Here is a 24,092-nt window from a genome sequence, read left to right as displayed (position 1 = left end):
TCTTTCTGTCTTTCTCTTTCTTTCTCTCCCTCTCCTCTTTTTCTTTCTTTCTCTCTCTCTCTCTCTCTCGCTCCCCCCCCACCCTTTTCTTACCCCATTTTTATATAATATGGCTCCAGGTACTATTAAGATGTTTTAACCACCTTAATCAAACCAGAATTGAATATATGGGACTTACAATATAAAGATAGAGCCTCGTGCATCGTACGGTTAATACTAAAATTTGAGGGGGCCGAGAAAGATAAACTATGTTTATTTAAATGTTCTCTCCTTTAAAACGTCTTGGTTAGATTAAACTGGAGATGGTTCTGAGCAAAATATTTCACAGAAACAGAACGAACAGGCAGATCTACGTGTAAGATCAAGTTTTTCTTGTGTTTTATTTTTTTATTGCAGATGGATCCAGTGTCGCTTGGAGGTTCTGGGTTTTTTAATCCTGTTGGCTGCCTGTGTGTTTGCAGTCCAGGCCAGAGATTCTCTGTCTCCTGGTCTGGTTGGACTAGCCATTACATACGCCATGCGGGTTAGTAGCCTATTTAGTCTATAATGCTTCTTTGATAGGCAGATGAGCTGAGGGTTTGCTGATACGTCGGTGTATTTATTGGTTTCTTGGCCAAGTAGTCTAAATGAGTAAATGTGAATATGGTTGATTTCCGTAGTTGGTATACTAGATGGCTGCATGTTCAGTCATTGTAGTTAGTGTGTGTGTGTGTGTGTGTGTGTGTGTGTGTGTGTGTGTGTTTGTGTGTCTGTGTGTATGTGTGTGTGTTTGTGTGTCTGTGTGCGTGTGTGTGTGTGTTTGTGAGGGGGTCAGGGGTTTTGTGAGGGTGTGTTTTTTAATTTTACTTTTTTTAAAACACGGCTTTTGCACTGTCCGAGTCGGGGGTACGTTAAAAGGACAGGTTATATGTTGTTGTTGTTGTTTTTTGTTTATTATTGTTGTGTGTGTGTGTGTGTGTGTGTGTGTGTGTGTGTGTGTGTGTGTGTGTGTGTGTGTGTTATTTTTACTTTTTTTTAAAGATAGTTTTTGCATTGTCTGATTTCCAGCCTTAGTAATTTTGTTCCTCCATATAGTATAAACTTTTCATTATTTTTTTCTGGCTTTCTTACAGTGATTCATTCATTTATAAAACCGCGTAAACGTTTATACTCTAAAGAACCAAAGGCCATTCATGTTAATGTTATACACAGATTAGGGCCTAAAACACGTATATCCAACGTTGAAGTTTACTTTTCATTTTTCTAACCCCCCCCCAACCCTTTCTTCCTCCATCCCTATATCCCATCTTCTTTTCCACCTCCTTGTAGGTATCTGTGAAATTCATATTTGGCACTCGAATATTCGGAGATTTAGAAACTCACATCGTGTCTGTGGAGAGGATGAGGGAGTACTCAGAGCTGCAAAGTGAGGTAATGTTTGTCCGTATGTTTGTCTGGTGGTCAAGTCTGTCTGCCGATCTATCTATCTATCTATCTATCTATCTATCTATCTATCTATCTATCTATCTATCTATCTATCTATCTATCTATCTATCTATCTATCTATCTATCTATCTATCTATCAAAATGTGTATATTATATTATTTATATAGAAATTATAGGAAATTCACTCTTACAGGCGCGGGTGCAAACATACACACACACACACACACACACACACACACAAACAAACACACACACACACACACACGCCGCACGCACCCACGCGCACACACACACACACACACACACACACACACACACACACACACACACACACACACACTCAAATACAAACCTTCAAATACGCGTACTTATAATGATAAACACTGATGTTGTGTCATTATACGAGTATTATTATCGTACAGTCCACGACGTTTTGTATACTCTTTTAAGTGCTATTTTCTGAAGCTCTCAACATAATAATAATGATAATAATAATAATAATAATAATAATAATAATAATAATAATAATAATAATAATGATAATAATAACAATAATAATGATAGAAAAAATAATAGTAATAATAATGATTATAACAATAATAAAAATAATAATAATAATAATAATAATAATAATAATAATAATAATAATAATAATGATAATAATGTACAACAACAACAACTACTACTACTACTACCACTACTACTACTACTACTACTACTACTACTACTACTACTACTACTACTACTACTACTACTACTAATAATAATAATAATAATAATAATAATAATAATAATAATAATAATAATAATAATAATAAAAGGTAACATGTATAGCGCAAATTCCTGCTCAACAGCAAACTTTATTAGCTTTGCAATGTAAAGAGTCCTCGTCCTTCCACCAGGCCCCATGGACCGCAGAGACGGACGCGACAAGGGTGACAGAGGAGTGGCCAGCAACAGGCCGCGTGGAATTCGTGGACTACAGCACTCGCTACAGAGAAGGCCTGGACTTGGTGCTCAAAAATCTCACCTGCTCGATCAACGGGGGAGAAAAAGTGAGTGTCGCCAATTAGTTTGCTGCAGGGTATCGTGTTTCTTATTTTGCTTATTTTAACTGTTCTTTTCTCCCCTCCCATCTACTTTCTTTTCTTCAAATTATGGATAGAATTATAAGCTAAGTTCATGTTTATTGCCTCTTGAGTATTCCGAGATTTAAAACTGACATTTGAATATTTTAAATCGTTTTCTCCCTGTTGTCTATGCTCTCAATGTTTCGTCCCGATGGGGCACCTGCTTCAGCTTTAGAAATTCTACTAGTTTTGTAACTATGTGTATATTATTTCATATATTACGCTTCTAGTGACGAATGAATACATGGGCAGTCAAAATTATGTTAAGGCTAATACAGGAGAAATTATTTATTCAGAATTTACTGAACTGAATAGTTTCAACCTGGGCACCAGCATGATCAGTACAAAAAAGGAGGATCAACAGTACAGTTTAGTGCCTTTACACACATTTCACGGGGAATAGGCTACTACACCTTGTAAATTGTATTCTGTTCTTGAGTTCATCCCATACATTATATTAACATAATTTTTAGACACCCCCTACTTTCTAATCTGTATCCTTAGGTTGGGATCGTGGGCCGCACGGGAGCGGGCAAGTCGTCCATGGTTCTCTCCTTGTTCAGACTGATCGAGTCGGTCAGTGGGAAGATCATCATAGACGGGGTGGACATTGGCAAGCTGGGACTACATACCCTGAGGCGACACATCACTATACTGCCACAGGTCTGTTGTATCTCAGGGCTGTGCTTGTCAGAGCTTTTATAGCCAGGGGCGAAGGCTGACTTGTTTGACAGTGTAATCAAAGTGAAACGGGACTAGAATCTAGATATGGCCTGTAGATATCACACAAGAATCTTACTCGAGGCAGCGACTCTGAGTTGTGAATGAAAACAAATCCGGAATTCATATTGTATGTTCAACCGCCAAAATAATCGGGAAAGTATCTTATTAAATATCAGTTCCAACTAAAATTAAATTAAATTTTAGATGTGAATACATAAACACAAAGCAAAGAAGCAAAGATGTCAGTACTAGATCTATATGTTATAGATCTACCAGTAAGTCTAACTCTTTGGTAGAACATGACAATTATCCTTTTTTAAATTTCACATTTGGCTGTTTTTGTTAGCCTTTCGCGGCCAGGAGCTGGTGTCATAATCGAGGTCACGATCTGATTATAGGACGGTAAAAAGTCGAGGAAAAAAAAACAAGCACACGCAGCAGTCAAGATATTATTAGGAGTTAGTTCCCCTCACATTTGTGAGGTAGACTCGACCAGCGTTAGTTAGCATAAATAATCAGGGCTTGAGATTGATTGTAACTGTGGCCCCAAAGGGGTGAACAGGGTATATGTGGCAATGAAACTGCTTGGACTGCTATGTACATGTTCCCTTCAACTCTATTGATAGACTCTTCCAGACTCACTTTAAGCTTACTTAATCAAAGCTTGCGACTGCTTATGGAGTGGCCCGAGAGGGGCGAGGAGGCTATTTCCGTGGCCGTGAAACCGTTTTGAATGTTAGGCATACTGTTCATTGTTGATTACGGACGTCTTTTTACATTTAATTTAAGAGGTTTACGTTTAAGGATGAATTTGACAGCGACAATGTTTCAAAATTAGGAAGGGAAGCAGTGATTATTTGATTATATAGACGCTTCGCCCCTGTTTATAGCCACCACTCACGTTTGAATGAATCAACCAATCAATCAATCAGCCAATCATTCAATCAACAAATCAACCATTCAATCAATCCATTCAAGAAGCAATCAATCACTCAATTGATCGATCTTTCAGTCAATCAATCAATCAATCCTCTTTTTTATAAATAAAAAAAGCTCCATTTCTAAAGAATGTGCCCATCTCTGTCTACAGGACCCTGTCCTCTTCGCTGGCAGCCTCCGCATGAACCTTGACCCCTTCAACGAGTCAACTGACGCGGGGCTGTGGACCGCCCTGGAGCACTCTCACCTCAAGAAGTTTGTCGAGAGCCTTCCACAACAGCTGGACCACGAAGTCGGGGAGGGAGGTGAAAATTTGAGGTACAAGTAAAAGAAATGGGCGTTTCAGTACGTGTTTAGTAAACTATGATGCCAATTAAAATAACAATAACAGTAACAGGCCACACCCTTAATTATATAAATTGTATCCAAGGGTTTGTGAACTAAAAATGCTCACAATCGTAATGATATAATATATTTATGTATTAGTCTTTTTAGGGGGGGGGGGGGGGGGGGGCGGGGGTAAGTGTTTTACTGCGCTCGCAAATGCATAAGGTCGTATGAGTGAGTATGCGGGACACATTAAACATTTTCAGTTGGTAGGGGTTTTTGAATTTTGCCCGGGTGGCGGCTGAAGCCTACTCTTTTCGATCTTAGACCATCAAGGGATCTTTAACGTGCGCATCTTGCACATGGGACTCCGAGATTTTTCGCCCTGGTCCGAGAAGGTTAGGTGTAGATCTTTCCTACCAGAAAATCAGGGGTGTGGCAGAAAGACAGCAGTAAGAAGGAGCCAAAGAGTGGCAGTAGAAAGGCATTGCAGAAAGAGTTAGGAGCCAAGAGGAGTGGTCAATTTAAACGAGGTGAGGGGTGGGGGCAGAAAGTGGAGACGAAAGCAGACGACAGAGCATTGCTAGAGAACAGGAAAGGAGTTGAACGGAAAACACTTTAAAAAAGAAAATGTTTCGGTCGCTACCCGGATTCGAATCCGGGACCTTTGAATGAGAGGCGAACACGTTAACCTCTAGGCCACTAGACGTCTAGAGCCACCATCTAACACTATTAGTCTAAGTCTAACAAAGATATAGTGAAATTGCCGAGATGCAGGAATCTTTCCGTTAAGTTCGAATTTCACTGTGTGGGGTTGGCCAACGTGTTTTAAACACGAAAAGAATAATCACAATTAAAAATCTCCCTGTAACAAAAAATTCGAGACATGAAAATCTGTTCGCTATGTGCGTATTTTGCTATGTTCGGTTTCATTGTGTGGTGCTTAACTGTATTGTCAACTGCATTTTTTGTGTGTATTTATTCAGCATGGGGCAGCGTCAGCTCATTTGTCTGGCGAGAACGTTGCTGAGGAAGACTAAGATCCTGATCCTGGATGAAGCCACAGCAGCCGTGGACATTGAGACTGACGAGTTGATTCAGAAGACCATCAGAGAGGAGTTTAGCGGATGTACCATACTGACCATTGCACATCGTCTAAACACTGTTATGGATTACGACAGGTAACGCAAGTTAAACATTATTTCACTTTCTTCAACTCTTAGTTTACAGCACACAAGTTCATGGTCGGAGGGCACAACTGGTAGGTCCTATTTCTTCACTTTCCCTCTGTCTGTCTGTCTTACTTTTTCCCAGCACTAACGGACTGTAATTGAGTAATTGTGTAGATGTGCTTCCTCTTACTCAAACAGACAAACAAAACACCAGTTCAGATGGCCCACTGCATCATTTGCCGGGTTAACAGTCGTAGTCGTAATAAAAATCTATCAAACCTCAGCAAATCCACCCTATCTTTAATCAAACTGTAATGTTTACCGCATTCCTACTCCGTTTGACGTTTATTTTTTTAATTTAAAAAGAAAAAAAAAGGGGGGGGGGGGTAAAAAGAACTTATAGAACAATTTGTGATGCCAAATTGTACTTGGATGATAAACCTGACTACATGCAATATATGTAACTTACAAAGGAGAATGGCCTACCATACTAAGAGTAAAAAAGAGACACCAATTTTTATTTTACCATCATTAAAAGATTTTAATTTGTCCTTTTTTCTGTTCTCCTCCTGCAGAATTCTTGTGCTAGAAAAGGGCAGTCGACTGGAGTTTGATTCACCAAATAATTTACTCTCCAACCACCAGTCAGCATTTTATTCTATGGCGAAACAAGCAGGACTCGTCTGACAGCCAGCTCTTCCTTCAGGAAATTAAATACATATATAATATTATGTAAAGAAATCCCTTTTTGCTACACTTTGATGTCATGAAATGAATTGTTAAAAATGGAATTTTGCAGGTCATACTCTTCTTATTCTTATGGTTCAACTGTTATTGGGAACAGGAATTTCCTCATACCCGAAAGTGTAAAATAATCCTGTGAAATAGGTTATACAGTTTATTTACAGTCCCATCCTCACGTCGAAAAGATGTGACAAAGAAAGATCTGCTGCCTTGGGAAAGCAAAAAAGTCCGTTTTTGGACAAGTTTCGTTTAAAAAAACAACAAACAAGTAAAATTCTGAAACTGGAACAATCCAATAATAAGAAACGACTAAAGCATCTTCGCGTGTACGTGTGTATCTTAGAATAAATAAACTATTAGGAAAATGGCCATGTGCAAGATTTCAGGTTGCTTTGCCAGCTGCAAAATTCCTCAACAGTTTGCTGTGCCAGAAATGGTTTCATTGGTCATAACCAAAGCCACAAGTCGTCTTGACATTTAAGTCTTCTGTTTCGCTTAAGGCGTAAGAAATAATCTCCTCTGTGGGTGCATTGGTCATCGTCAGATAATATTAATAACGAACTATAAACTATTATCTAAGTTGTCAGATCATTGAAGTCGGACAGTCGTAATGAAATGCGAAAAAGTTAAAGTTCTACCAATGTAACCATGAAGGCCCCCTACTTGTATTTCTTTGACGTCATGCATGTGAAAGCAGAAGAATGAACTTTAGTTTAAAAGCTAGTAAGTTTTACGGCACTTGCAACACCATAAAGTCGTATAAGTGCAGGAGATTAGAGGTGTTACAAGAGAGTGACAAAAAAAAAGGAGAGATCAGGACAATAGTTGTTTGATTTTGATGGGAAAGAAGGAGCAAACTACAGAATATCCCCCAACTATCGGCGTGAACTGACCTCGTGGATCGTAGATTGGTGATCCCTGCACTTCTAAACAGCACAATGGAGATGGACTAAACATTTGGAAATAGTCCTTTACAATACATGTCAGCCTTTTTAATATGTTTAGTCCATCTCCATTGTGCTGTTTAGAAGTGCAGAGATCAGCAATCTACAACCAGCGAGGTCAGTTCATTCGGATGGTTGATGGAAACTCTGGTGTAGTTTGCTCCTTCTTTTGCTCCCAAAAGTTTCAGCCAGCGTCAGTGGTGTGACTTGTAACACCAACTGTTTGGTGCTTTACCGTCGCACACTATGACACAGGTGATGCGAGTCTGGTTCCCAGGTGGGGAGAATTTTTATCCATCTGTCTACTGGGACGATGTACATGTATCCCTCTCAGAATGGATCGAAGCCTACCTCCTAAATGATCTAGTTTGCCATGGCAGTGGAGGCGTAGAACTCGTACAATTACATAGGTGTATAGTATTGCTATAGTTTGTTTTTTTCTGGACCGGCTCGTCCCAGTGAAGGATTTTCATTTCAATGGGTTTTTTAAAATATATAATATAATTTAAGAAAAGAAACAGAAACATGTTCATTCCATAAAACTTGTTTCTTTGAAGAATAAAGTATTGTAAAGAAAGACAACTGTGTCCTTATTAGTGATGGGTACATTTAATGAATGTCCGTTGTCTTGATGAAATATTTAACATAAACGACTATAGGTATTTCAACACAAGAAATCTCACCATGACAGAAAAGAGGCCGCTGTTGGTTAATACATGTACTTCTACATGTACTCCTAGATTATTTTCTTTTACTTTTAGTAGTAATAATAAGTGTTTTTACGGCCCCATTGACACAGTTTGGACCATCTAGGTGGCTTCGACACAGCCTTAAAGTAAGGGCAAACCAACTACAGCTGAAAGGGATACGACACACCAGCAGAAAGACGGTGATATATTATTATGTACTCGATAAAAATTTCTCCGCACTCGGGTCTCCTGCATGCAACAGCGAGTACCTTACCACTTCACCAAAGACGCCAGTTCATAGATTGTGATGTAGCCTACGTTTAGAGGAATGTGTATTATTAGGTGCCTTCCTGGTTTATTTCGTTGTGGGCTTAATATATAAATACACATGAACATGTAGACAGTTGGCAGTGTTTTGTCTCAAATTTTCTTTCCCACTCACATCCCATATGCAGCAGGTGGTGAGAGAGCAACTTTAGCTTTAGTAAGTATTTTACGGCACTTGCAACACAATAAGGTCATATTATTATTATTATTATAAGTGCAAAGATTAGAGGTGATACAAGAGACTCAAGAAAATAGATGTTTGATAGGAAAGAAGAAGCAAACCACACCAGAGCACCCGCCAACCACCCACAGCAACTTTGTTTTGCAGAAATGGGTCTCTTTGTCTTTTGAAAGCGTGAAGTGTGACATGCATTGACAACAGTAAGCTACTGTGGTTGGAAAAAAAAGGAAAGGGGGGAAGAGTCAACCTGGAAGTGCAGTGAAAAGGCTCAAAATTAGTTTGCAGTGTTAATTGTTAATCATATATTTTTGAATTTTCGATTGCGTTAAAAGGGAAGTTGCAATGAATAGAATTAAGAGGGGAATGGGGGTTTGAAATCTTTTCCTGTGAAACAGGTTCGTGCCTAACAGAATCTACTGTGCTTTCACAGGACAGGCCAGAATCTCTGATCACCATATCAACCAACCTTCTACTGCATAATGGGACCATCTGATTATTTTACGCACCTGTAACACATTTAGTTAGGTCATATAAGTGCCGAATGGTTAAAATAGCAGCAAGCCATGGATGACTGGTGCTGCTATATAAATTATTGAAGGTCAAGTGCCAAAGTTTAGAGATGATACAAAGGAGTAACAAACCGAAAAAAAAACAAAACAAGGAAGCGAGAAAACGATAGATGTTTGATAGGAAAGAAGGAGCAAACCACACCAGAGCACTCGCCAACCAGCCACTAGACCATCTCATAGTATACATTCTTTAAAAAATACAGTTCAACCAAAACGTAAAAAACAAACAAACTGACTTTCACCAATCTTTTATTTACATAAAACAAAAAAACAACCACCAAATCAGCATCACAATCTGAGGACAGAGAAGAAAAGAAGGAAAATTGGATTATGAAAACACAATAGACAAATTTTATTTCTCAGTTTGAGAAATTATAAATAACTCTAAAGACATGACAATAATAAAGTGAGGTGGAGTCAACTTTGGACAAATTCAAATCGTGGGGTTTGATGACAAGGACCAGCTCTACCCAGGGTCTAAGGAATACATGGCCTGACAAACATGTTTCATACTTGAGGGAACAGATCAAATGAAGCAAACATAACCATATCCGCTCAGAGAACAGCTGACCCTTTACACACACACATATATATATAATAATTTTTTTTTGTAAAGTGTTTTACGGAGCTCGCAACTGCATAAGGTCATATGAGCGCGAAGGACACACCTAATATTTTCAGTTGGTAGGAAATTTTGAATTTTGCCCGGGTGGCGGCCGAAGCCTACTCTTATCGATTTTAGACCACCAAGGGATCTTTAACGTGCACATCTTGCACACAGGTCCTCCGAAATTTTTCGCCCTTGTCCGAGAAGGCTAGGTGCAGATCTTTCCTACCAGAAGATCAGGGTTGTGGCAGAAAGACAGCAGTAAGGAGGAGCCAAGGAGTAGGAGTAGCAGTAGAAAGGCTGCAGAAAGAGTCAGGAGCCAAGAGGAGGGGGCAAAGGAGGTGAGGGCATAAAGTGGAAATGAAAGCAGACAACAGATCATTGCTAGTGAGCAGGAAAGGATGTAAAAAGGAGACAATTTTAGAGAACATTTTTCGGTCGCTACCCGGATTCGAACCCGGGACCTTTGAATGAGAGGACAACACCTTAACCTCTAGGCCATGAGAGCCCCCTATATATATATATATAAATTATACGGTCAAACCTGTGAAAGACGGCCACCCAATGTCAAGGAGGAAAATGGCCGTATAAGACAGGTGGCCGTCTTAGGCAGGACTGATCAAGATGAAGAAAACAAACTATTCCCATCTGAGGTCCCAATCAAAAGTAGCCGCATTGTTGTTGTTTTTATTGTTGTTGGTTTGTATTTTGTTGTAATTTTTATTTTGTTGCTGACTTGGCACAAGGGTGACAATAAAACGAAATGTATCAGACAAGGAATACCGAATGTCTTGTTAAAACAAACACATGGGTCGCCACCACTCGGAGAACGAGCTACGCTTCTGTCACAAGTTCATGTTGACATCCTTTGTTACTTTGTTACAGACTGGGTAAACAGTGACCACTCATCTCACTTACGGTTTGTGTATGAATTCTGGGCGGGGCTTATAGGTTATAAGGGATCACACGCTTACCTCACCAGCAGCTGAAAATTGGTAGCTATTGGTCAACAGTGGGAGGGGCCTACGCAACATGATCGGTTGGAGGGATTATCTAACAACAACGACAGGTGATTGAATTAAGACGGCTCGCCCACAACGCCAGGGGCAAATTACACAATTTATGACAAAACGTAATGGAGTCAGTAAGGTGGCCGTCTAAGACAAGTGTTATTGCTTAGTGTGATAGGGGTTGTGTATTAAATTATGGTGGCCACGGCCGCGTTGGACAGGTGCCCGTTTTACACAGTTAAATTATATAGAAAAAACACGAGGGGGGAAATGGAAAGAGGCCGTTTGTACAGGTGACTGTCTTATAGAGGTGGCCGTCAGGGCAGGTTTGACTGTATATATATAACACAGGAATTAAAATGCAAATTGATTATTGTAATGTGATACATAATGAATGATGAGAACATGACCTAATTTCGGGCCACACTTTCGGCAAAAAATAATACATTACAATTATTATACAGTCAGTGCGATAGCAAAATACAAATTCTCAGTTTGGATCCGTCTGTACTTACGTGACTTCTTTATGGCCTTTCTTCTCAAACACTTTTGGCTTATACTTCCGTTTATTCCTGAAAATAAAATTTTTTAATTAAAGATCAAAAGATAAAAAAATGTCACTGACAATAACATAAGAAAACAGCATGGACAGCACAGAAATGTTTCTTGAGTCAAATAATATCAATACACCATCCCCACATGATGATGAACAAACTGCGCACACATCCATTCAATCATTTCATATAAGTCAAAAGCACATGAAAAAAGCAAAAAAGAAAACATACAGGTTTTAACTCATTCTCAGTCAACTCCACATAAAGCTATGACTTGCTATGCTGATCCCTAATACAATGATGTTGAAAGCGATATTTCATTTCTTTCTCAAGGATGTTCGCAGATCTTAATTGGTAACTTTCATCCTGTCTGCTATTCCCTTTCTAGATGTGTTTTGTTATTCTTCATGATTTTAAGACGAATGTGATGTATGGGTGTCTCAGTAACAGACACATTATTCCCCCATAAGGAAAGCTATAAGTACTATTAGTTGACTTTTGCTAGAGAGTTTTACAGCATTTGCAACACAAATACGTAATAAAAATGCCGACGAATAGAGGTGTTACTAGAGACTAACATACAAAAAAAGGAGGAAAGGACGATATATATATGTTTGAAAGGAAGAAAGGAGCTTACCACACCAGAGATCCCATCAACCACCTGCATAAGTACCATGATGGCTCATTTCAAACGCTGCAGCAACATTGTGGAAATTTCCCACCCCTCCCAGTGTAAAATGAGTTAGGAGAATTGTTTCAATACTTCACGACAATGGGCGTTCCTTCAAATTATTCACAAAGCTATCGTAAAAGACACACAATACATACTTCTGTCGCACTCTTGGTTCTGTCATATTCCTTCTCTGTAAGCTCTTGTACACATCGCTGATCACATGGCCCTCAGGCTGGAAAAGAAATAATCAAATTGGATCTCATAAATGACGGAACGAACACTGTTGTTGAATGTTATAGCCATTCTAGACAGGATACAAGACAGGTGTGATGTACATTGCCTTTGATCAATGTTTTTCATAAAAAAATGTAAATAAAATTGCAGTTACCAAGGACACTTCAGCTTTGGAAGCCACAAAACTTTGACGATCATTTTCTTGCTAATTTAACCTTTGACACCGGGCGACCTCACCTTCTTCAACAGCAAATATCTCAATTTCTATGCAAGATAGATGAGTATTTTCTACATAAAAACCAAGGCAAATGAACAGGCTTTTAGATAATACCAACATCTCCATATGCCAAAAAAATTGATGAACGCCTGATTCCACTGTGTCATGACGTTTAATTAATGCAAACCACAAAGTTTTCATATAATCTTAATTGACAAAGATGACGCTGAAAAGTAAAAATAAAATTTTTCTGAGCAGGCCAGGACTTGTTATATCATGCCTTCGTACACAGACGGGGCAGAATGTGGCTCCCCTTGAGAGAAAGCTCTATGGCAGTCTCTCAGAGTTGAAGCAAACTGCACAGTTTGTGCGCGACATCAGACGGACTGTCTAGCTGCTGTCATCGAGAACGAGGAAGAAGAAGAAGAAAAGTTATATCATGCAGCATTTTAAAAACAAATTGTAGTTTAAATTATCACAGGTAAATTAAATACTAATACTTACCAAGACTTCCCTAAGTGACCCTACAAGCTCTGTGGACAACTTCAAGTCTAAATCAGGTTCTTCATATCTGCACTGGAGTTAAGGAAATAAAAAAAAAGGACACCTAGAAAATTGTATAAACCTAACGCTAAGGTGGATGGCAGATTTGTCCTGATCATGGGAGTTGACTATTCTCAGAAAAAGAACACCAATCACCAAGATCTAAACAATCTTAGTCCTAATGTACAGGTGTCGAGCAAATAATCAAAGATGCAAATGTTTAAAGACCATAGATTAGATACTGGAACATCAGCTGTCGATCGAGTTAAAAAGGGAAAAAACTGGGTACTGCATTAACAGTACTGACCATTTACTAGCCAACAGAAAGGAAAATTAGATGGAATAACTCCTGAGCTAATTTACTGAATGCAGCCAAGAAAGCAAGGACTAATTAAATGTGTTTATAATTACGGACAAGCATTCACTTCAAGAAGTGAAAATTTCATTCCTTATACACAAAGACTTACATCAGGAATGGATGTTTCCTGTTTCTCAGTTTAAAAAGGATACTTAATTTTTCCAAGTCTTTTTGTCCTGAACTTCATCTGTTCCTTCAAAACTTGCTTTTTTGCAGCTCTCTGTTGTTGCTTTCTATCTTCTTTGTTGAGCTGAGCTTTTATGGAAGGTATCCTGAGGAAATTCAAATAAGCACACAAAGATGAAAGAACGAAAAGTATGAATTCTCACCAAGGACCCACCTACACACACTATACAAACGAATAATATAATTATAAAATTAAGAAAAGGCAAAAAACAAATTTGTTGAAAGAAAGCGTACAATATTACTTTTAGCAATTATTCATCTATTAAATATAAAATAATAAAGTACCCTAATCCCATGTTGCTTTAACCTTCTGTACAATTATATAATTTCCTTCCCAGTGGATGTCCAAAGATTTTATTTCTTAATTAGGTCATAGCAGAGTGATGAACTTTGCCTGGTTCTCAGTTTGATCAAAAGAACAGGATATTGAACTTAACCTCAAACAGATAAAATCTAGGGGCAACTGAATTGCCATTATTTCTCAAAACCAATTATGACAAACAAAAACAACACATACTGTGTATGAGTCATCACGGCATTGCTGTTGCCAAAAGAATAATAACCTCCATCGTTTTATACACATACTCAATCTGCAAAGCAGTTAAACAGAGCAATTCTTTTTTTTTTTTTGGTAATAGCGATAACACACCTCTTTAAAAAATGTTTTCTGATATTCAAAAACAGGCCTTTGTAAAACTTCTGAGCCAGTAGAAAATTATGAACACTACAATGTAACAGCACCTTAGCACCATGTTTTCCCGTTGTTTGACATCATTCTTTGCCCTTTTCTCTTTCAGCTGCCGAAATACAGAATACAGAACATCTGTAGGTAAATCAACAATTCAGTAAAAAGTAAGAGAAAAACATGACATTGCTAAGAAAACCAAACTTCCATGATAGGAATTCATAGACGAAACTGTACATGGTAGACTTTTAATGAAAAGCAGAAAACAAAGCTCAGTTTATAACATGAAAACGTGCCAAAAATACACTCTCTGTACACAACAATTGTTTTTCTCACTGAACAAAGTTCAAGAAAGAGAGACCTTAGGATATATTTCTATGCATGGTCCAAAGACAGCATTTTTCTGACAAAGAGCCTGGAAAAAGTACAAATAGACCTATGCAGTTCTTTTAAATCAATGTACAGATTTAGAACAACATGTGACTTGTTACTACGCTTTATCATGTTGGCAACAGTCTATCGGAAAGGACACGAATATCACACAGCTTTAACCTAATAATCACCTTCACTTCTTCGTCTTTCTCTACTCGTCTCTGCTTCTTCGTCTTTCTATCTTCCCGCCGCACTGGAGGGTTGATGGCAATGGGCTCCTCAGCATCTGCATCACTTTCTTCTTCTTCATCAGAGTCATCGACAAGCCCTGCTGCCATTTCCTCCAAATATGTTGACTGTTACAAAACAAGACAAACAAAAGATAGACTTACATTTAATTTAAGTCCACAACAGGGAAAGGAAATCAAGTCTTTAAAACAAGAACAATAGCACACAGTTTTGGTTTCAATTCCTCTACCAGTTTGACAAAAGACAGAGAGTTAAGCTCCTATGCTCATGTAATTAGACAAATTTTCTTTTTTAACTCAGGTGTTTTTAACAGAATTTAGATCATTTAGGAGGGCTTCTGACCCTGCTTGTCAGGGCCAACCTCGGATAAGAGGTTTATAACATTCCAGCAGAAAGACCCGAGATATTCTATACTATAGGCCTACAAACTTTCTCCCCACTCAGAAATCGAACTCAGGTCTATACGCAATAAAACGAGGACCAACAACAGAGTCAGATAACCTATGCATGAGGAAAGTAAAACAATTGACACTGTTTGGTACAAGAACGATTCAACCCTAAATGATTCGGAGACAACACTTCTAAAGACAAAATCATGCCCAAGACACTTGCAATGTATTCTGTTTTTTAGTTGATGGTATTTTTACATCCGATTCAACACAAAGTAAAAATCTGGGTTTTTTTTAAATGGAGGGTCCAAATTTACTTTAACCCTCCCCCCAAGAATAATTTAAAAAGAACATAACATTTACTCCCTTTCAAAGGTTGGGGTATTTAAATTTCTTAAATTCACAGCCGGGATAAATAGGATGGGGCTTACCTCATTCGGAGCATCTTCTCTGGAGGGAAACTTTGCATCTAAGGAATTGTACACTTTTTTCTCCTTTTTAACCTTGCCAACTTCTAAAACACGAGCTTGTAGAAGAAGGCCCTGTGAAATGAAAAAAAATTTTTTTTTAATTGAGAGGTGATACTGGACACAAGTAGGCTCTTTAAGAATTATTTCATGGATCAGTTTGATAGCACTATTTTCCAAATAGAGGTTAAAGGCGTATTTGTTCCAACTGACTGTGAACAATCTTAACATTCCAGTGGTCGAAAAACAGTGCACTCAGTGGGCCCCAAGTGGCAAAAAGACTGGATCACTATCCATGTTTCTTTGGGGTGTATTAAATAAAACAGGGATGCAAAATGATTTTTTGAAAAACAAACTGAAAATGAGTAGAGCATCGCATCTCAACTAAAACGAACCTTGAAAAAGTTCTTAAATGATCAAACAAAAACATCTCTCTTACTTCTCCCCTTTCTTTTGCAAGTGTATGTAAAAAAAAAAAATTAAAAAAACAACAACGGAAAAACCGGAGTTTTGGCATCCCTGATGATAAACCTTTATTTTGTAAGTTTGAAGAGACATACTTAGGAAACCTTTATATGTACTCAGAAGAAATAAATTACATTTTATTTCATGTAAATGAGTTGTAATGTCAGCACAAAAGTCAACACAAGAGTCCAGGTTTACAAGTAAAGATGACAGAGTTAAAACAGAAAAAATATCAAACAAAACAGATGTTATCATATTATTCATTTCTGGCGAGTTTTCAAGGTTATGACAAGAGCTTGCAACATCTTAAACTCAGACACTCATCCTTGATGTACCTGATGATCCTCATAGGCTGGATTCACTGAAGCTCCTGGGTGAGGTACTACTGTAGCATTCAAAGCACTGGGTTTTTTCCTGTATCTCTTCGGGGGCTACCGAGCAGAAACAACATAGAACAACAATAATAGGAATTCATACTCAAAGCTATTTAATACACACAAAAAAAATAATTTTGATTTTAAAAATTCCACCTCAGTATTATGAATAAAAAATAAAAACTACAAGGTTAATTTTCTCAACTTGTTCATAGATAGTAGTATATAAATTGTTGCCGTTTTATTTCAGCTGTATATCAATTCAGTAAAAAGTAAGAGAAAACATGAGTTTGTAGTTTCATTTTAGAACAAAATCAAGCAACAAATGCTGGTGATTTCATTTTAATTACAAAGTGCACTGACCCTTTATTTGCAATACATTAACCTATCAAAGGGATTTACTCATACTTTTATATTATTTCTCTAAATCCTGTGTTTTTAATTGATTGCATGTACCAGCCAGTTTAAAGTGCAACAGGGAGGACTTCCGTGACTAACTATACTTTAACAAAAGACGGATTGCACATTCTCAAGGAGAAAATAAGTACTCCAACAGAATTTTACACGAAAGGTCAAGGACTCAAATGTACAAGTAGAAGAGGAGGTGCCAAAAATAGATGGAGGACGAAACAGATTTAGCTTCATTATAATCATTGATCAAATTTTGATCTTCGCCAACAGACAAATTTGTTCTCTCACTCACCTTGACTGTCACAGGAGTACCATCATCTGAATCTGTAGGGAAAATGAAAAAAATAAAACGTCCTTTTTAGGTAATGTTTTTCAATATATTTCCTTTCAGAAAGAGCACACACAAAAAATATGCACGTACTCATTCATTCTTGAAAGTAAATATTAAATAAAAGTGTACCTTTCAAAAATCATTAGACCAAATCAAACATAATTTTGCATTCCACAAACGACAGACTGACACATGCTTGGGTGGTTAAGAATACAAAATAAAACAGTGATTCATAAAAATGTAAAAAGCTTGTCGTGAGCACCCTTTACACACTTATGCAACAAATAGGTGAGGAAATTGATCTATCAAAGGGAAACAAGGAATATATCATACAAAATCCTTTCTTTGCTTGGATATATCCTGTTCAAGTTTTTGCACATGCTTTTAATTCTCAGATTAGATGAGCTTATTTAACTTAAACTACACCAAACTGCAGTAAACTAGTATTATATTTAGTATTGTTTCACGAGTATTTTAAACGAGCTAATAATCCACTACCGGGTTAGCAAAAAAAGTTAACAAAGAGAAAGAAGACTGTAATATTAGACAGAAAGCTTAACTTTTTGTTTAATGCAATAGCAAACAAGACCAAAACATGCCAAAACGAGAAGTCAAATACTGTGCATTTTTGCATGCTTACCTACTTTTCACTGACTCACGCACTCGGTTTAGTTATGCACATCGCCACCATAACTAATATTATCCCATGCCAGTAAAAGGCTAGATAGGCAAACAGAATAAATAGCTGCCAAACTGTATACTTATAACTTCCACAAGGGAACTTATCGCTAGTTACTGTAATACATTTGTTTTGATTGGCTGAAGAATACAGCTTTAAATATCACACTGTGCGGTGAAGTCTCACTCACAAGTATACTGGTGGTTAGGCTCTCCGGTAATTTTTTATGTGACCAGATTATATAACAGTTGCAGAAAACTACAAAAAATCAGCCGTTCATAAAAAGTCACACAACTTCGGCTGTGTACATAAATTTTACCTGCCCATAGGTCTGAGTCTACAGTGGGGAGTTCCCTCTTCTTTGCCCTTCTAATCTCTCTCACTTGTGCAGACTTCTGACTCTGAGCTTCTGCTGCAACTCTTCTTTGTGACCTCGCCTTCTTTTGAACACGTTCCAAAACAGGCTGACTTCGTTTCCCTCTCTGGAAATTGTTATCATCAGGCCTGGTGCAAGTGCAAGTAAATGGAAGTTTAAGGTGGGTATTCCAAAAGCCATTGGAACAATAATAAAAGCAAAAGAGAGAGCATGGTTATCTTTTACAAACATTAATACAGATGCAAGGACAATAGAACCTCCCCCCCCCCCCCTCGAAAAAAAGTCTTGAAAAGCTCTGGATAAAAAACAACTGAACAGCAAGAAATGTATAAAAACCCAGTAAAGATGGAGTATAACTTGACAGATGTGATTGAAACAAAGACAATAGCAATTTCTAGCTGAACAGAGAATGGTTTCATTTCATTTTTTCAGACCCAAATTCCCAGTAGCATCAAAACTTTAGTTTCATAAAGTTGATTCATAATCAAGCTTAAACAGACATAAAATTGCCCAGCAAGTGTTAACAGATTGATTAACACCAAGGCAGCAATGTATTTGCTCAATAAAGCTCTGAAATCCCCAAGTCCATACTGCAAATCCAAACCACTTATAGATCAACAACAAGTGCTTTTATGTCCTGACTTACTTTCTCACTGACTTGCTGTGGGGATTTGGTAGAAGGAGGGAGAGGCACTTTAGAGCTTTGTCTTTGCGGGCTCTCTTGCTTCGGGGACCTGACAAAAGGGAAAGAGAAGAAACATTTGTTTAATTTTAATAACAATAAAGCATACCTTTTTTAGCATGGGAACAGTATATAGAACTAGAAAAGAAAATCTTCCTTCAAACAACTGGAGTTTGACTTTGATTTCTAAATAAAATGTCAGCAGGTTATAAAAGGAAAGAGCTTTAAATAAAAGGGTGATAGGCCACAACATTAGGACCCTGAAATCATAAAAGAATTATAAATAAAATATCTTCAAAGATGTACAGAAGATGGACAAATAGAACAAAGTGCATTATGCATCCCATTCACATCCGGTTGAGACAAAAGATGAAGTTCCTCCTTTTGAAAGTAAGCAAAACTGTGAATGATACAATGCACAACATCACAAGTCATGAAACCTAACTGCAAAAAAATGTGTGAACATTAAGCAACTCTAGTTAAGATTAACTTTAGTTATCCACATTTATTTTTAACTCAATAATTTTTTTTTTTCATTTCAACACACACATGATATTAACTACCCAACTTAGATTTTAAGTACAGAAATAAAATATCTATTAATAGAAGCATCAGCCAAGTAAGATGTAAAAGTAGCACTTACCTTGGGTGGCATCTTCTGCATCATTCTTCTTGTTAATACCACTGTCTAATACAAAGAGGCTTTCATCACTTTTTTCTGAAACCAAACCTCTGTGGAAAGCATGAATGTCACCATGTCAAATTTCAAGTCCAAATTTTTAGGGGCTACTTTATGAAAAAAGAGAACTAGGCACACTACAAAATTATAAGAAAGATGTTCACCGAAAATGCTCTCAGAAAACTAAACACAATTTTCCAAGGAGACATTTTAATGTTCTGAAGATTCTAGCCCAATACCCAGAGCAGTCTCAGCCTCAGATGACAAAATAAACTGCAGCTACTAACTAAACATTCATATTATTAATAAAATTACAACACCAATAAGTCTATGTTAGAAGCAGTAAAAAGACATTAATATAGCAATGCCAATGACAAATTTTTCGCTAGCCCTTTTTTTATTTGGTACCTAAGAAAGTTTTTGGAATGGTAGTGTATACAGACCCGGTAACCGGGAACAAAGTCACAAAGTATACAGACCCGGTAGGGGAACTCTTTTGTGATTTCGGAAAGTTTCAGTGCCCTCTTGGCTCAGGGTAGACTAAGGTTCTTCTAGATCTATGGCCTAGGTCTCGATCTAGACAGACAGACATAAATCATTGATCTCGTTTCGAGGTTTGCCTAGATGTAGATCTAAATGAAGATTGCGGATGTCTTTTCGATGAACGATCGTTTTTCCTCCGTTTTTGGAGTTGGAGGAATCACAATTTGAAGAAAAGAACAATGTCATAGCTTCAATCGAGCAGTCACGCTCTCTATTTCTCTCTCTCTCCTCTGTCTCTATGTATCGCTCGCTTTCTCTTTTTCTTTGTTTGTCTCTGTCTTTCTTTCTCCCCACCTAAATGTATTTCTCACTATCTTTCTCCATATGAGCCACTGCCAAAATGTGGGGAAAAACACACACATCTCACATTAGTGTGCATAAAATGTGATGCATTAGTATTTATTCCTCCAAAACATATACACATGTCAAATATAGGATGTAGAACCTGCATTAGCAGTTTCAGACCCCTTGTCAGCTTTACAATCTTGAGTTTGTAAATTTTGTGCCAAAAATGTTCGTTTTTTAGTGATTCCTGGAGTGTCATTTTGAGCACACCAATGCAAACTTCCAAGAATGTCCAAAATTTAGTATTTTTGGGTGGGTTTTTTTTCCGTGTGCTTTGATCCTATGTTATTTGTCATTGAGAAAGGTTAACTTGCTCAAGAAATCGGTTTATTTGTTTGCAAATAGACGAACAATTCGGATTACTTGTGCGTCTGTCGTGTCGTCACGGACTAGGTGTTTCAGAAAACACCATTATTTTTCAATAGAATCACTGTAGCTGGTTAAATCTCTTTGCCTATCGTCGTTTATTCAATACTTCAAAAGCCGCGATGCGCGAAAGGAACATCGGGTTCCTAGATCTACGATTTCGGTCGGCTGTTTAACATTCGCCGTTATTGTTGTCAATTTGCAACGTGCCGGAAGTCCGAATTTCGCACACTTTTGTTTTGAACGGGTCATCACAAGTGCCCAGATATAATTGTTTTCTTGAGTGACTTCCCCTTACTCGCGTCCCCAGAACAACGGAAGCAACGGGGGAAACAGAAAAACGAAAGTAGTCATTGCCTTCAGCGCCCGGTGACGCTCAAGAATTTTGCGTTGAATGTGACGCACTGGGCTGTTTTGCGTGTTTTTAGGCTACTCTGTTGATTTTAGTGAAATTGCGGTGTTTGCACTGGATTCCTGGAACAAGAGTGTGATGTGTAAACAAACTTTGAGAGATGGATCATTTCTGTGGTTATAGATTTAGCTTTTGTGCTCAGTGATGACGTTTGGGGTGTCGTCATGCAGCCGTACAAGACTGACTAACATACTAGAAATTACATTGTCCTAAGAGCAAACATTTTTAAAGTAATGTGTGCTCTCTTTACTCAAACAAATAAACAAACATGTCCTTGTTTATCTGTCTAACTCAAAAATACACATTTGTTCTTTGTTGGTATGATATACCTTTTTCCAATACATTGTGTCATTGTGTCATCATTGTTATGTACAAGTAATATTTTTCATAATTGCTAATATAAATAAGTTTTCAACATATATTTCATACATGCAAGATTCATTTAGAAGCAAAATACGCCTTTATTGATCTGTGTATCTCTTATTAGTGCAAATGTGTTCTTTGTAGGCATGATTTTACCTTTTCCCAGTATGTTTTGTCATCACTGTTATGTACGAGTACTGTTTGTCATAATTAGCAACATAATTGTGATCGTCCACTGTCTTTGATATGACCTGATATCTGTTTCAAAGCAAAAGAAACCTCTCCTGGGTTTTTTTAAATTCTTAAAGTGCGCTTTTATCTCTGGAGGCAAGACTTTTGTCTTTTCCTGTACATTGTGTCATCATTGTTATTACAAAGTCTTGTTTGTCATCACTGTCATAATGTACAAGTCAGCTCCATTGATTTTGTGCTTTTGCCTCATATTAGTTAAAAAATTGTTTTACACATGTGTTTTTCTGGTACTGAGGCTTTGATAACTGTATTTGTACAGCCTTTCACTATTGTGATGTGTTGTCAATGATATCCAATGTGTATCCTTTCTTGTACATAACAATGATGACATGTTCTGTGCACTGCGTCATTGTTACAAAGCTTGTCATTCATATTACCATTATGAATGGAGTTCATAGTGTACAAAGTGTTTGTTTACTAAACAAATGGAATTTAAAGTCTATAATTTGCCTTGCTGCTTATCTGTTTTTGTCATCACTGTTACATACAAGAAATACAGTAGTTGCCAAACCAATAGACCCATATCTCCAAAACCGCACATCTCCTTGCTCTGATACTCTAGGAATATGAGCACTAAATGTCAATCTGTGACTGACAGAAAAGAGAGTCAAATTGGTAAGAAAATTTTTTTTGCACCACTGAGTCTCAAGTGTCTCAAGAGAGTCTCACGTTTTGGCAATTGCTCATATACATTTTGCTTGCATTTCCCCCTGCTCTCTCTCTTTCTCTCACACACACACAATACCGGGTCTGGGCGTTGAAACTTTCCGACATCACAAAAGAGTTCCCCTTTATTTCGGGTCTGTATACTTTGTGATTTTGTTCCCGGTTACCGGGTCTGTATACTACAGTATACACTTCGTTTTGGAATTGAAAGAATCGATTCTCATAATAAATTAAAAAAGTTACGGGGTTGCAAAGGTCGGCAGAATATGAATGACCCACATATAGGAAAATACTCCTAAAAAGAGGACCATGATGTCAACAGCAGATTCTGTAAGAAAATTGACGACATGATCTCAGTAATTAATTTAGCAGTGTTAGAAAGAAACGTGGCAACATACATAATAATATTAAACGTATTTTTATGTGGAGTCTGCAGTCAGATTTACATCTCTCGCCCTCCATTGTACTTGGTCGGACCACTTTGGGGATGGGGGGGGGGGGGGGTATCTAATCTAGCTCGCGAGCATCTCTCGCCCTCCATTGTAGGCTACTGTGCCAGACCACAGGGTGTTGGTGTCGGGGTGGGTGTACGTGTACGCCTAGCACAGACTGGCGTCTGCAGTTGGCAGTCGGAGGGTGAAAAAAGGATAGTGAGCAGGAGAGTGAGTAGGGGAGCCCAGGAAGGAAGAATATCGGACCACCAGGCACAAGGGGCGCCATAGCGAAAGTAGTCCCAACCGGCAGCAACCGGTGGTCCGGTAAAGTGCAATCTTACCAAAGACAGAGACAAACAAAGAAAAAGAAAAGGCGAGTGATACACAGAGACAGAGAGGAGAGGAGAGAGAGAGAGAGAGAGAGAGAGAGAGAGAGAGAGAGAGAGAGAGAGAGAGAGAGAGAGAGAGAGAGAGAGAGAGAGAGAGAGGAGATTATTAATGATTATAGCGGAGAGAGAGATAGCAGGGCAGAGAGAGAAAGAGAGAGAGATTTATAATGTGAGCAAGGGGTTCAAGTTGGAAGGACTCAGGACAAAGACAAAGTGCAGCCTAGATCTAGATCTAGATCTAGAATCTAGATGTAGACTAGATTCTGGATCTAGATCTAGATCTAGATTCTAAAATTGATAGACGACTGCGGTCAGAAAAACAGTAAAAGCTCAGAAGAAACAAACGTGGTAGGCCTACTTATTATCGATAACGGGTTCTCTTGATCCAGTATGCAAAATCCGTGGTCTTTCAAGAAGAAAATATTAAATTATTTACCCAGTCAATAACTGACGTCTTTCGTCATGAAGAAACTCTTCTATGTCCTGGACTCGGGACGCTCTCCATGACTTCTTTTTGTTTTTACCAAGTTTCCGATTCTTCGGCAACTTCGGTGCAGTGTTTATGTCAGCCATTTTGAAACACTTAAATTAAAAACATTAATTCATTTTGT

General features: G+C 37.9%; 2 protein-coding genes across 2 annotated transcripts in view; one reads left to right on the top strand and one right to left on the bottom strand.

The window, feature by feature from the left end:
* LOC101862880 (multidrug resistance-associated protein 1) overlaps positions 1 to 7,983 on the top strand; it is a gene marked incomplete in the record, with an annotated part of 39,841 nt that extends 31,858 nt beyond the window's left edge. Inside the window, 6 exon segments of the mRNA XM_035970610.1 lie at positions 1,309 to 1,410; positions 2,328 to 2,480; positions 3,060 to 3,218; positions 4,369 to 4,535; positions 5,531 to 5,725; positions 6,292 to 7,983. Of these exon segments, the coding sequence (XP_035826503.1) occupies positions 1,309 to 1,410; positions 2,328 to 2,480; positions 3,060 to 3,218; positions 4,369 to 4,535; positions 5,531 to 5,725; positions 6,292 to 6,403 (888 nt within the window).
* A 1,419-nt stretch (positions 7,984 to 9,402) lies between these two features.
* LOC101860749 (ribosome biogenesis protein NOP53) lies at positions 9,403 to 24,092 on the bottom strand. Its single transcript, XM_005101673.3, has 14 exons — positions 23,918 to 24,092; positions 19,676 to 19,764; positions 18,997 to 19,084; positions 18,294 to 18,478; positions 17,257 to 17,288; positions 16,515 to 16,610; positions 15,679 to 15,789; positions 14,801 to 14,965; positions 14,294 to 14,349; positions 13,519 to 13,638; positions 12,970 to 13,036; positions 12,170 to 12,246; positions 11,303 to 11,359; positions 9,403 to 9,465 (listed from the first exon to the last, which is right to left on the bottom strand). The coding sequence occupies exons 1-14, from the start codon at positions 24,052 to 24,054 to the stop codon at positions 9,459 to 9,461; spliced, it is 1,287 nt and encodes a 428-aa protein (XP_005101730.1). The 5' UTR covers positions 24,055 to 24,092; the 3' UTR covers positions 9,403 to 9,458.

Source organism: Aplysia californica, unplaced genomic scaffold, assembly GCF_000002075.1.
Source record: "Aplysia californica isolate F4 #8 unplaced genomic scaffold, AplCal3.0 scaffold00293, whole genome shotgun sequence".
Classification (NCBI taxonomy): domain Eukaryota; kingdom Metazoa; phylum Mollusca; class Gastropoda; order Aplysiida; family Aplysiidae; genus Aplysia; species Aplysia californica.
This window is presented reverse-complemented; position numbering and strand designations above follow the sequence as displayed.